General features: G+C 34.9%; 1 protein-coding gene across 2 annotated transcripts in view; it reads left to right on the top strand.

The window, feature by feature from the left end:
- LOC128219775 (perlucin-like protein) overlaps positions 1-16,357 on the top strand; it is a 63,651-nt gene that overhangs the window by 27,129 nt on the left and 20,165 nt on the right. For both annotated transcript variants that reach the window (XM_052927766.1, XM_052927765.1), the window contains exons 2-3: positions 2,461-2,561; positions 3,520-3,610. In XM_052927766.1, coding sequence (XP_052783726.1) covers positions 2,461-2,561; positions 3,520-3,610 — 192 coding nt within the window. The remainder of the gene's footprint in view (positions 1-2,460; positions 2,562-3,519; positions 3,611-16,357) is intronic.

Below are 16,357 nucleotides of genomic sequence, written 5' to 3'. Positions count from 1 at the left end.
TAGGGCTCGTGGCCTAGTTCATCCCTGCACTTTTCGTTATGGTCCCCTTACTCGAATTTTCGGGTCAGTGCGTCCCCAAAATGGCTTTTACAGCAGCAAATTTCGATTTTCGAGCTCTATTTTCGCCTACTCAGGACAAAAGCTCCAACTATCGAAATAGCACACATTGTAGGGCTCGTGGCCTAGTTCATCCCTGCACTTTTCGTTATGGTCCCCTTACTCGAATTTTCGGGTCAGTGCGTCCCCAAAATGGCTTTTACAGCAGCAAATTTCGATTTTCGAGCTCTATTTTCGCCTACTCAGGACAAAAGCTCCAACTATCGAAATAGCACACATTGTAGGGCTCGTGGCCTAGTTCATCCCTGCACTTTTCGTTATGGTCCCCTTACTCGAATTTTCGGGTCAGTGCGTCCCCAAAATGGCTTTTACAGCAGCAAATTTCGATTTTCGAGCTCTATTTTCGCCTACTCAGGACAAAAGCTCCAACTATCGAAATAGCACACATTGTAGGGCTCGTGGCCTAGTTCATCCCTGCACTTTTCGTTATGGTCCCCTTACTCGAATTTTCGGGTCAGTGCGTCCCCAAAATGGCTTTTACAGCAGCAAATTTCGATTTTCGAGCTCTATTTTCGCCTACTCAGGACAAAAGCTCCAACTATCGAAATAGCACACATTGTAGGGCTCGTGGCCTAGTTCATCCCTGCACTTTTCGTTATGGTCCCCTTACTCGAATTTTCGGGTCAGTGCGTCCCCAAAATGGCTTTTACAGCAGCAAATTTCGATTTTCGAGCTCTATTTTCGCCTACTCAGGACAAAAGCTCCAACTATCGAAATAGCACACATTGTAGGGCTCGTGGCCTAGTTCATCCCTGCACTTTTCGTTATGGTCCCCTTACTCGAATTTTCGGGTCAGTGCGTCCCCAAAATGGCTTTTACAGCAGCAAATTTCGATTTTCGAGCTCTATTTTCGCCTACTCAGGACAAAAGCTCCAACTATCGAAATAGCACACATTGTAGGGCTCGTGGCCTAGTTCATCCCTGCACTTTTCGTTATGGTCCCCTTACTCGAATTTTCGGGTCAGTGCGTCCCCAAAATGGCTTTTACAGCAGCAAATTTCGATTACGTTTAGTTGGTATGGTCCCGTTGGCCCTAGCTGGTTTGTAAGATGAGAAATTGTTCTTACGCAGGAAAATAACTGTGATGGTGGACCGCTTATCAAAAAGACCCGAAGTAATCAAAAGTTTACCAAACATTAAGTTAAAACAAAATCTCATTTTTTCTTAGCACTATTTATATTCCTATAAACAGCTGGAAAGCATACAATGATTAACTAAAGTAGTATATAGTTCATATAAATCATTATATTCATATTTAAAAAATGTAGCAGCTAGCTGCCAGCAGCATAGCAGCTAGCTGCCAGCAGCATATCAACTTGCTGCTGGCAGCTTGCTGCTATGCTGTTGTGCTGCTAACTTCACGCACATTGATTTTAGGCTAAACATTTCACAACTTTGTTCAATTCGGTATCTATCAGCTGTTGTTTGTTGTTTTATTAAAAAATAGGAGGTACACTAAAGGAAAAAAGAATGTTGACAATATATAATCGGTGAACGAGCCTCTTAAAGAGAGGAAAATTTAAAAAATAGTCCAAACTTAAATTCTAACAACATAGAAAGGGAATGGAGGAACTACATTACATATTACAATTAAGAGTAAAATTCATTTCACAGTTGAATTCAGTTATGACACATGTTTATGTCGTTGAACATTTTATTTCTGTTTTGCTTTATTTGAGTTTATTCATGGTGATTTGCATGGTTTGCATTAGGGATTACTTTAATTCTTCATTAAGTTAAATGACAAATACATGCATGTATCTGTTTTATCCCTGCTATATGTTAATTTGTATGAAACCATTGTTGGTAATCCATGACAATTGTTGTAGTTATCGTGTTACTATAATGTATCCTCTAGAGAAATGATGGAGACAGCGCAAACATAGATGCAGGTTGTAAATTATTTACACTGTAATGTTTTAAACAATAAGAAAACCAAAGTATAATTAAACGTGTTCTAGTATGAAATATGTATATTTGCATAACAAATACATTATAGCTGCTGTATATACATATATATGCTTATTCGGTATTAGGATGACGTTTGCCTGTCAGTTAAACATACACGTAGATTTATATTCATATATAGGATGCGAAATATATAAACCTTATTTATAACAGTTATGATGTATACTTGATAAGATTCATTTATACACATTTCTTTTTAAGTGTTTAATTTGTATAAAATATGCTTTGGCATCATCCGTTAACACTGTTATTTATTTGTTCAAATTGGCCACGACCTTTTGGTTGTTTTGTAAATAAATCTTGAAATCTGGAATATTTTTACTGTTTAAATGTGTTTTGTTGTACTGACACTTGACCAATGTTTCATTATTCAAGTGCAATGTCCAACCAAATGGAACCAATACGCGACTGATCAAAAACGGACCACGTGTCTTTGGCTCAGCCAGCAGGAGAAGGCTTCGTGGATAAATGCTCATGTAAGTTGTAATGTTAGAGTATTCATATCTATAATGAACAAACATCTCGCAATATTGACAACTATAAAACACATTGCTTGGCTTATACACGGCTAAACGATACGCTCCAGTGCACCAACACAAAGCTTGGCTTATACACGGCTAAACGATACGCTCCAGTGCACCAACACAAAGCTTGGCTTATACACGGCTAAACGATACGCTCCAGTGCACCAACACAAAGCTTGGCTTATACACGGCTAAACGATACGCTCCAGTGCACCAACACAAAGCTTGGCTTATACACGGCTTAACGATACGCTCCAGTGCACCAACACAAAGCTTGGCTTATACACGGCTTAACGATACGCTCCAGTGCACCAACACAAAGCTTGGCTTATACACGGCTTAACGATACGCTCCAGTGCACCAACACAAAGCTTATTTATACTCACACTCGGACAATGCCCATTCGGCGAGTGCTCCTATAGGAGTGTTAGTCATATTAGTTTTTTAGCAAAGTGCACAGAATATAACCAATGTTAGATCTACCCCGGTTCTTAAATGTACAACAGTGTATAACACCGTCACACGGGACCCTCAGTTATCGTACTTCCCGGACCGGAAGACGATTAGTTTTTTGTAAGTCGTTTGCAGGGGATTCGAACCAGCGACCCCTGGATTTAAGGTCAAGTGTTACCACTAGACCATGGATCCGCCACCTGACTATGCCTATGCCTCTCGCTGCTTTTATATTAACTAATATCATGAGACCAAACCAGAATGCTCCATTTGAACAACATTCTTGGGTGAACCTATTATATATAATTTACATTATAGAGTACAGTGTCCATAAATCTTTAGAAAAAGACTAAACCATATGTCAATATCACAATATGAAATCATCACAATATCAATTCTTTCATATCAATTTTATACCAGCTAACTTTAGACATTTAATTACACGGTACACTTTCAGGCCTTCTGTCACCTGATGGGGTCATCCTTGGTAGATGTTTCTGACTTTTATATGAATGTACGACTGGCCAATCTGATCACTCAATTCGGAGGTATGGTAATCTGTTTTCCTTTGACAAAAATGCATGGCTTTGTATTTTACATTGCGTGTTATGTGCTGAATGGCCCATGTCTTTACCCATGTTAACGAAGGGGTTTATCCGAAGGATTTAATTATCAGGATCAAAAATTTGTATAACAAAGGACGTCCACACTAACGTCAAGGACATTTGAAGTTACAGCGCTCTCTTTATTGTGCTCACAGCCGAACCACATCAACCTGCTATCTCATACACTAACGTTCAGTTTATTGGTGATTGGCATATTTGTCAAAAATCCGAGTCCGTCCGGCAGCTTCAACTGTCAGATAAATTCATAAACTATTAAATATTAAACTCCTGACAGTTGGCACACTCATAATTATGAAAATATATATTTGGTTACACGTAGGTTCACTGCGGCGAGGTTTATTGCCAATACTTTGTATGATTCCTGAATCATTAAAAAGAAAATGTTTATGTCACGCTTAGGGCGTTCCAAAGTGCATAAGTGGGTTTGAAATACCAAAATATGAAAGTGCTCTTTATTTAGTTTTGGTGTGTAGCATATACATCTCTAGAAACAATTGTATTACATACATCCTTTGAAACATGAGGAGAAAATACATCCTTTGAAGCAAGTGTAATACATATATCCTTTGAAACATGTGTAGTACATACATCCCTTGAAACATGTATAGTACATACATCCCTAGAAACGTGAGTAGTACATACCTCTTTGAAACATGTGTAGTACATACATCCTTTGAAACATGTGTAGTACATACAATCACTGAAGCATGTGTAGTACATACATCCCTTGAAACATGTGTAATACATACATCCCTTGAAACATGTATAGTACATACATCCCTTGAAACATGTGTAGTGCATATATCTTTTGAAACATGTGTAGTACATACATCCTTTGAAACATGTGTAGTATATACATCCCTTGAAACATGTGTAGTACATACATCCCTTGAAACATGTGTAGTACATACATCCTTTGAAACATGTGTAGTACATACATCCCTTGAAACATGTGTAGTATATACATCCCTTGAAACATGTGTAGTACATACATCCTTTGAAACATGTGTAGTACATACAATCACTGAAGCATGTGTAGTACATACATCCCTTGAAACATGTGTAATACATACATCCCTTGAAACATGTATAGTACATACATCCCTTGAAACATGTGTAGTGCATATATCTTTTGAAACATGTCTAGTACATACATCCTTTGAAACATGTATAGTACATACATCCCTTGAAACATGTGTAGTACATACATCCATTGAAACATGTGTAGTACATACATCCCTTGAAACATGTGTAGTGCATACATCCATTGAAACATGTGTAGTACATACATCCCTTGAAACATGTGTAGTGCATACATCCATTGAAACATGTGTAGTACATACATCCCTTGAAACATGTGTAGTACATACATCCTTTGAAACATGTGTAGTACATACAACCACTGAAGCATGTGTAGTACATACATCCCTTGAAACATGTATAGTACATACATCCCTTGAAACATGTGTAGTGCATATATCTTTTGAAACATGTGTAGTACATACATCCTTTGAAACATGTATAGTACATACATCCCTTGAAACATGTGTAGTACATACATCCTTTGAAACATATGTAGTACATACATCCCTTGAAACATGTATAGTACATACATCCCTTGAAACATGTGTAGTTCATATATCTTTTGAAACATGTGTAGTACATACATCCTTTGAAACATGTATAGTACATACATCCCTTGAAACATGTGTAGTGCATACATCCTTTGAAACATGTGTAGTACATACAACCACTGAAGCATGTGTAGTACATACATCCCTAGAAACATGAGTAGTACATACATCCCTAGAAACATGAGTAGTACATACATCCCTTGAACCCTTGAAACATGTGAAGTACATACATCCCTTGAAACATGTGTAGTGCATACATCCTTTGAAACATGTGTAGTACATACATTCCTTGAAACATGTGTAGCACGTACATCCATTGAAGCATGTAAAGTACATACATCCCTTGAAACATATTAAGTACATACATTCCTTGAAACATGTATAGTACATACATCCATTGAAACATGTATAGTTCATAAATCCCTTGAAACATGTGTAGTACATACATCCATTGAAACATGTGTAGTACATACATCCATTGAAACATGTGTAGTACATACATCCCTTGAAACATGTAAAGTACATACATCCCTTGAAACATGTGTAGTACATACATCCATTGAAACATGTATAGTACATACATCCATTGAAACATGTGTAATACATATATCCATTGAAACATGAGTAGTACATACATCCATTGAAACATGTGTAGTACATACATCCATTGAAACATGTGTAGTACATACATCCATTGAAACATGTATAGTACATACATCTATTGAAACATGTGTAGTATATACATCCATTGAAACATGTGTAGTACATACATCCATTGAAACATGTGTAGTACATACATCCATTGAAACATGTAAAGTACATACATCCATTGAAACATGTGTAGTATATACATCCATTGAAACATGTGTAGTACATACATCCATTGAAACATGTAAAGTACATACATCCATTGAAACATGTGTAGTACATACATCCATTGAAACATGTAAAGTACATACATCCATTGAAACATGTGTAGTACATACATCCATTGAAACATGTGTAGTACATACATCCATTGAAACATGTGTAGTACATACATCTATTGAAACATGTGTAGTACATACATCCATTGAAACATGTGTAGTACATACATCCATTGAAACATGTGTAGTACATACATCCATTGAAACATGTATAGTACATACATCCATTGAAACATGTGTAGTACATACATCCATTGAAACATGAGTAGTACATACATCCATTGAAACATGTATAGTACATACATCCATTGAAACATGTGTAGTACATACATCCATTGAAACATGTGTAGTACATACATCCATTGAAACATGTGTAGTACATACATCCATTGAAACATGTATAGTACATACATCCATTGAAACATGTGTAGTACATACATCTATTGAAACATGTGTAGTACATACATCCATTGAAACATGTATAGTACATACATCCATTGAAACATGTGTAGTACATACATCCATTGAAACATGTATAGTACATACATCCATTGAAACATGTATAGTACATACATCTATTGAAACATGTGTAGTACATACATCCATTGAAACATGTATAGTACATACATCCATTGAAACATGTGTAGTACATACATCCCTTGAAACATGTGTAGTACATACATCCATTGAAACATGTGTAGTACATACATCCATTAAAACATGTGTAGTACATACATCCCTTGAAACATGTGTAGTACATACATCCATTGAAACATGTGTAGTACATACATCCATTGAAACATGTGTAGTACATACATCCATTGAAACATGTGTAGTACATACATCCATTGAAACATGTAAAGTAAATACATCCATTGAAACATGTGTAGAACATACATCCCTTGAAACATGTGTAGTACATACATCTATTGAAACATGTGTAGTACATACATCCATTGAAACATGTGTAGAACATACATCCCTTGAAACATGTAAAGTAAATACATCCATTGAAACATGTGTAGTACATACATCCATTGAAACATGTGTAGTACATACATCCATTGAAACATGTAAAGTACATACATCCATTGAAACATGTGTAGAACATACATCCCTTGAAACATGTAAAGTAAATACATCCATTGAAACATGTGTAGTACATACATCCATTGAAACATGTGTAGTACATACATCTATTGAAACATGTGTAGTACATACATCCATTGAAACATGTGTAGTACATACATCCATTGAAACATGTGTAGTACATACATCCATTGAAACATGTGTAGAACATACATCCATTGAAACATGTGTAGAACATACATCCATTGAAACATGTGTAGTACATACATCCATTGAAACATGTGTAGTACATACATCCATTGAAACATGTGTAGTACATACATCCATTGAAACATGTGTAGTACATACATCCATTGAAACATGTGTAGTACATACATCCCTTGAAACATGTGTAGAACATACATCCATTGAAACATGTGTAGTACATACATCCATTGAAACATGTGTAGTACATACATCCATTGAAACATGTGTAGAACATACATCCATTGAAACATGTGTAGAACATACATCCATTGAAACATGTGTAGTACATACATCCATTGAAACATGTGTAGAACATACATCCATTGAAACATGTGTAGTACATACATCCATTGAAACATGTGTAGTACATACATCCATTGACACATGTGTAGAACATACATCCATTGAAACATGTGTAGTACATACATCTATTGAAACATGTGTAGGACATACATCCATTGAAACATGTGTAGTACATACATCCATTGAAACATGTGTAGTACATACATCCATTGAAACATGTGTAGTACATACATCCATTGAAACATGTGTAGTACATACATCCATTGAAACATGTGTAGTACATACATCCCTTGAAACATGTGTAGTACATACATCCATTGAAACATGTGTAGTACATACATCCCTTGAAACATGTGTAGTACATACATCCCTTGAAACATGTGTAGTACATACATCCCTTGAAACATGTGTAGTACATACATCCCTTGAAACATGTGTAGTACATACATCCATTGAAACATGTGTAGTACATACATCCCTTGAAACATGTGTAGTACATACATCCATTGAAACATGTGTAGTACATACATCTATTGAAACATGTGTAGTACATACATCCCTTGAAACATGTGTAGTACATACATCCATTGAAACATGTAAAGTACATACATCCATTGAAACATGTGTAGTATATACATCCATTGAAACATGTGTAGTACATACATCCATTGAAACATGTAAAGTACATACATCCCTTGAAACATGTGTAGTATATACATCCATTGAAACATGTGTAGTACATACATCCATTGAAACATGTAAAGTACATACATCCCTTGAAACATGTGTAGTACATACATCCATTGAAACATGTGTAGTACATACATCCCTTGAAACATGTAAAGTACATACATCCCTTGAAACATGTGTAGTACATACATCCATTGAAACATGTGTAGTACATACATCCCTTGAAACATGTGTAGTACATACATCCCTTGAAACATGTGTAGTACATACATCCCTTGAAACATGTAAAGTACATACATCCCTTGAAACATGTGTAGTATATACATCCATTGAAACATGTGTAGTACATACATCCCTTGAAACATGTGTAGTACATACATCCCTTGAAACATGTGTAGTACATACATCCATTGAAACATGTGTAGTACATACATCCATTGAAACATGTAAAGTACATACATCCCTTGAAACATGTGTAGTACATACATCCATTGAAACATGTGTAGTACATACATCCATTGAAACATGTAAAGTACATACATCCCTTGAAACATGTGTAGTACATACATCCATTGAAACATGTGTAGTACATACATCCATTGAAACATGTGTAGTACATACATCCATTGAAACATGTAAAGTACATACATCCATTGAAACATGTGTAGTACATACATCCATTGAAACATGTGTAGTACATACATCCATTGAAACATGTGTAGTACATACATCCATTGAAACATGTAAAGTACATACATCCCTTGAAACATGTGTAGTATATACATCCATTGAAACATGTGTAGTACATACATCCATTGAAACATGTGTAGTACATACATCCATTGAAACATGTAAAGTACATACATCCATTGAAACATGTGTAGTACATACATCCATTGAAACATGTGTAGTACATACATCCATTGAAACATGTAAAGTACATACATCCCTTGAAACATGTGTAGTATATACATCCATTGAAACATGTGTAGTACATACATCCCTTGAAACATGTGTAGTATATACATCCATTGAAACATGTGTAGTACATACATCCATTGAAACATGTGTAGTACATACATCCATTGAAACATGTATAGTACATACATCCATTGAAACATGTGTAGTACATACATCCATTGAAACATGTGTAGTATATACATCCATTGAAACATGTGTAGTACATACATCCATTGAAACATGTGTAGTACATACATCCATTGAAACATGTGTAGTACATACATCCATTGAAACATGTGTAGTACATACTTCCCTTGAAACATGTGTAGTACATACATCCATTGAAACATGTGTAGTACATACATCCATTGAAACACGTGTAGTACATACATCCATTGAAACATGTATAGTACATACATCCATTGAAACACGTGTAGTACATACATCCATTGAAACATGTAAAGTACATACTTCCCTTGAAACATGTATAGTACATACATATTTTGAAACATGTGTAGTACATACATCCATTGAAACATGTGTAGTACATACATCCCTTGAAACATGTAAAGTACATACATCCCTTGAAACATGTGTAGTACATACATCCATTGAAACATGTATAGTACATACATCCATTGAAACATGTGTAGTACATACATCCATTGAAACATGTGTAGTACATACATCTATTGAAACATGTGAAGTACATACATCCCTTGAAACATGTGTAGTACATACATCCATTGAAACATGTGTAGTACATACATCCATTGAAACATGTGTAGTACATACATCCCTTGAAACATGTGTAGTACATACATCCCTTGAAACATGTGTAGTACATACATCCCTTGAAACATGTAAAGTACATACATCCCTTGAAACATGTGTAGTACATACATCCCTTGAAACATGTGTAGTACATACATCCCTTGAAACATGTGTAGTACATACATCCCTTGAAACATGTGTAGTACATACATCCATTGAAACATGTGTAGTACATACATCCATTGAAACATGTGTAGTACATACATCCCTAGAAACATGTGTAGTATATACATCCATTGAAACATGTGTAGTACATACATCCATTGAAACATGTGTAGTACATACATCCATTGAAACATGTGCAGTATATACATCCATTGAAACATGTGTAGTACATACATCCATTGAAACATGTGTAGTACATACATCCATTGAAACATGTGAAGTACATACATCCCTTGAAACATGTGTAGTACATACATCCCTTGAAACATGTGTAGTACATACATCCCTTGAAACATGTGTAGTACATACATCCATTGAAACATGTGTAGTACATACATCCCTAGAAACATGTGTAGTATATACATCCATTGAAACATGTGTAGTACATACATCCATTGAAACATGTGTAGTATATACATCCATTGAAACATGTGCAGTACATACATCCATTGAAACATGTGTAGTACATACATCCATTGAAACATGTGTAGTACATACATCCATTGAAACATGTGAAGTACATACATCCCTTGAAACATGTATAGTACATACATCCCTTGAAACATGTGTAGTACATACATCCCTTGAAACATGTGTAGTACATACATCCATTGAAACATGTGTAGTACATACATCCATTGAAACATGTGTAGTACATACATCCCTTGAAACATGTGTAGTACATACATCCATTGAAACATGTGAAGTACATACATCCCTTGAAACATGTGTAGTACATACATCCCTTGAAACATGTGTAGTACATACATCCCTTGAAACATGTGTAGTACATACATCCCTTGAAACATGTGTAGTACATACATCCCTTGAAACATGTGTAGTACATACATCCATTGAAACATGTGTAGTACATACATCCCTTGAAACATGTATAGTACATACATCCATTGAAACATGTGTAGTACATACATCCCTTGAAACATGTGTAGTACATACATCCATTGAAACATGTGTAGTACATACATCCATTGAAACATGTGTAGAACATACATCCATTGAAACATGTGTAGTACATACATCCCTTGAAACATGTGTAGTACATACATCCCTTGAAACATGTATAGTACATACATCCCTTGAAACATGTGTAGTACATACATCCCTTGAAACATGTATAGTACATACATCCATTGAAACATGTGTAGTACATACATCCCTTGAAACATGTGTAGTACATACATCCATTGAAACATGTGTAGTACATACATCCATTGAAACATGTGTAGTACATACATCCATTGAAACATGTGTAGTACATACATCCATTGAAACATGTGTAGTACATACATCCATTGAAACATGTGTAGTACATACATCCCTTGAAACATGTGTAGTACATACATCCCTTGAAACATGTGTAGTACATACATCCCTTGAAACATGTGTAGTACATACATCCCTTGAAACATGTGTAGTACATACATCCCTTGAAACATGTGTAGTACATACATCCCTTGAAACATGTGTAGAACATACATCCATTGAAACATGTGTAGTACATACATCCATTGAAACATGTGTAGAACATACATCCATTGAAACATGTGTAGTACATACATCCCTTGAAACATGTGTAGTACATACATCCCTTGAAACATGTGTAGTACATACATCCCTTGAAACATGTGTAGTACATACATCCCTTGAAACATGTGTAGTACATACATCCATTGAAACATGTGTAGTACATACATCCATTGAAACATGTGTAGTACATACATCCATTGAAACATGTGTAGTACATACATCCATTGAAACATGTGTAGTACATACATCCATTGAAACATGTGTAGTACATACATCCATTGAAACATGTGTAGTACATACATCCATTGAAACATGTGTAGTACATACATCCATTGAAACATGTGTAGTACATACATCCATTGAAACATGTGTAGTACATACATCCATTGAAACATGTATAGTACATACATCCATTGAAACATGTATAGTACATACATCCATTGAAACATGTGTAGTACATACATCCATTGAAACATGTGTAGTACATACATCCATTGAAACATGTGTAGTACATACATCCATTGAAACATGTATAGTACATACATCCATTGAAACATGTATAGTACATACATCCATTGAAACATGTGTAGTACATACATCCATTGAAACATGTGTAGTACATACATCCATTGAAACATGTGTAGTACATACATCCATTGAAACATGTGTAGTACATACATCCATTGAAACATGTGTAGTACATACATCCATTGAAACATGTGTTGTACATACATCCATTGAAACATGTGTAGTACATACATCCATTGAAACATGTGTAGTACATACATCCATTGAAACATGTGTAGTACATACATCCATTGAAACATGTATAGTACATACATCCATTGAAACATGTGTAGTACATACATCCATTGAAACATGTGTAGTACATACATCCATTGAAACATGTATAGTACATACATCCATTGAAACATGTGTAGTACATACATCCATTGAAACATGTGTAGTACATACATCCATTGAAACATGTGTAGTACATACATCCATTGAAACATGTATAGTACATACATCCATTGAAACATGTGTAGTACATACATCCATTGAAACATGTGTAGTACATACATCCCTTGAAACATGTGTAGTACATACATCCATTGAAACATGTGTAGTACATACATCCCTTGAAACATGTGTAGTACATACATTCATTGAAACATGTGTAGTACATACATCCATTGAAACATGTGTAGTACATACATCCATTGAAACATGTATAGTACATACATCCCTTGAAACATGTGTAGTACATACATCCATTGAAACATGTATAGTACATACATCCCTTGAAACATGTGTAGTACATACATCCATTGAAACATGTATAGTACATACATCCATTGAAACATGTGTAGTACATACATCCATTGAAACATGTGTAGTACATACATCCATTGAAACATGTGTAGTACATACATCCATTGAAACATGTGTAGTACATACATCCCTTGAAACATGTGTAGTACATACATCCCTTGAAACATGTATAGTACATACATCCCTTGAAACATGTGTAGTACATACATCCTTTGAAACATATGTTGTACATACATCCCTTGTCATATATGTAGTACATACATCCCTTGAAACATGTAAAGTACATACATCCATTGAAGCATATGTAGTACATACATCCATTGAAGCATATGTAGTACATACATCCATTGAAACATGTATAGTACATACATCCCTTGAAGCATGTGTAGTACAAACATCCATTGACACATGTGTAGTACATACATCCCTTGAAACATGTGTAGTACATACATCCCTTGAAACATGTATAGTAAATACATCCCATGAAACACGTATAATACATACATCCTTTGAAACAAGTGTAGTAAATACATCCCATGAGACATGTGTAGTACATACATCCCTTGAAACATGTATAGTAAATACATCCCTTGAAACACGTATAATACATACATCTTTTGAAACAAGTGTAGTAAATACATCCATTGAAACACGTATAATACATACATCCTTTGAAACATGTGAAGTAAATACATCCCTTGAAACACGTATTATACATACATCCTTTGAAACACGTATAATACATACATCCTTTGAAACATGTGAAGTACATACATCCCTTGAAACATTTGTAGTACATACATCCATTGACACATGTGTAGTACATACATCCCTTGAAACATTTGTAGTACATACATCCATTGACACATGTGTAGTACATACATCCCTTGAAACATGTGTAGTACATACAACCACTGAAACATGTGTAGTACATACATCCCTTGAAATATGTGTAGTACATACATCCTTATATATGGGGAATACATACATCCCTTGAAAGATGTGTTGTACATGTATTCTTTGAAGCATGTTTGGAACATACATCCTTTGATATGGGGAGTACATACATCATTTGAAACATATGTAGTACATACATCCCTTGAAACATGTAAAGTACATACATCCATTGACACATGTGTAGTACATACATCCCTTGAAACATGTGTTACAGTGAATTATTTGAATCTAGAAAAAAATATTAAATCTAGAATGCTTAGACCAAGTTGAGATTGAGATCTTAGATGTCAACGCAGTGCATAGACCTATACACTATATGGATATGGACGATATACCGTGACAGTACGTACATTGGCGTTATATTCTATACCAGTATATACTGTGCACTATATTCTATTCATTTTCAGAGGTGTTGAGTGCTTCAACACCCCTGTTCTCTATACAATGTATACAGCCAGAGATTTTGAAGATTTACTTCAACTCCTCTGTTATAGTCTATATACATTGTGGAAGCGTGCACTATACTCTATTCATTGTCAAGAGGTGTTGAAGCACTGCTTCAACACCCCTGTTCTCTATACAATGTATACAGCCAGAGATTTTGAAGATTTACTTCAACTCCTCTGTTATAGTCTATATACATTGTGGAAGCGTGCACTATACTCTATTCATTGTCAAGAGGTGTTGAAGCACTGCTTCAACACCCCTGTTCTCTATACAGTGTATACAGCCAGAGATTTTGAAGATTTACTTCAACTCCTCTGTTATAGTCTATATACATTGTGGAAGCGTGCACTATACTCTATTCATTGTCAAGAGGTGTTGAAGCGGTGCTTCAACACCCCTGTTCTCTATACAATGTATACAGCCAGAGATTATGAAGATTTACTTCAACTCCTCTGTTATAGTCTATATACATTGTGGTAGCGTGCGCTATACTCTATTCATTCTCAGAGGTGTTGAAGCAGTGCTTCAACACCTCTGTTCTCTATGCAATGTAGATTTTGAAACTTTACTTCAACTCCTCTGTTATAGTCTATATACATTGTGGTAGCGTGGACTATTCTCTATCTGTAGATATGAACCCCTGTTATAGTCTATATACATGGTGGTGACGTGCACTATTCTCTATTTGAATAGAGAGGTGTTGAAGCAGAGTTTCAACACCTCATCACCTCTATTTATTTTTTGTCCAGTGAAAATGAAAAATGGGAGAAAAATGCTTAGATTTTTTTTTTGTTGGTTTTGTGTTATATCAGACACCACATTTAATATACTATAAGTATAATACACTCACATTGTACAAAATATAATTTTGGGGCAAAATGTTTTAAAAGTTAAATGAAAATGAGAATTTCTGGACTTAGCATCAACTCTGCCAAATTTTGCAATAAAATTACCAAAATAACTTTTTAAAACAGATATTATATAACATTATAAGATACTTGAAATATACAAACTATGTATTTTGTAAAATATGATTTTTAGGTAAATTTGTTCGAAAAAAAATTGAAAATTTCTGCATTTTGCCAATTACTTTGTCAAATTTTGCAATAAAATTACCAAAATTACTGTTTTTAAATATATTTTATATTACAGTATAATAGACCTTAAGTAAAGAAACTACATACTTATGTGAAATGTGCTTTTGGGGCACAATGTTTGACAAATGAAATGAATTTTTTTGAAATTTGGTCACCTAGGCATCAATGAATTTTAAGTTTTTATATTGCAGATATTTACCAGTCGCGCAAAATGCACAATTGCAAACAACATGCAAAAGCACTTTGAAACCAATATAATGCGACAGGCGCTTTGGTTTGCCAAGCCTTGCCTTGCAAACATCTACATAAGCCTAAAAATGTATGTCTGAGATACCAGGCGTGAAGCTGCATATAACACTAGTATGCGGATGAATCCACATGATTCTGATAAAAACATAAAAAAATCAGCCAAAGTTGCAGTATGCATACTTGACTACA

Source organism: Mya arenaria, chromosome 15 (assembly GCF_026914265.1).
Source record: "Mya arenaria isolate MELC-2E11 chromosome 15, ASM2691426v1".
NCBI lineage: Eukaryota > Metazoa > Mollusca > Bivalvia > Myida > Myidae > Mya > Mya arenaria.
The sequence above is the reverse complement of the archived record's forward strand: the minus strand, read 5'-3'. Positions and strand labels throughout refer to the sequence as shown.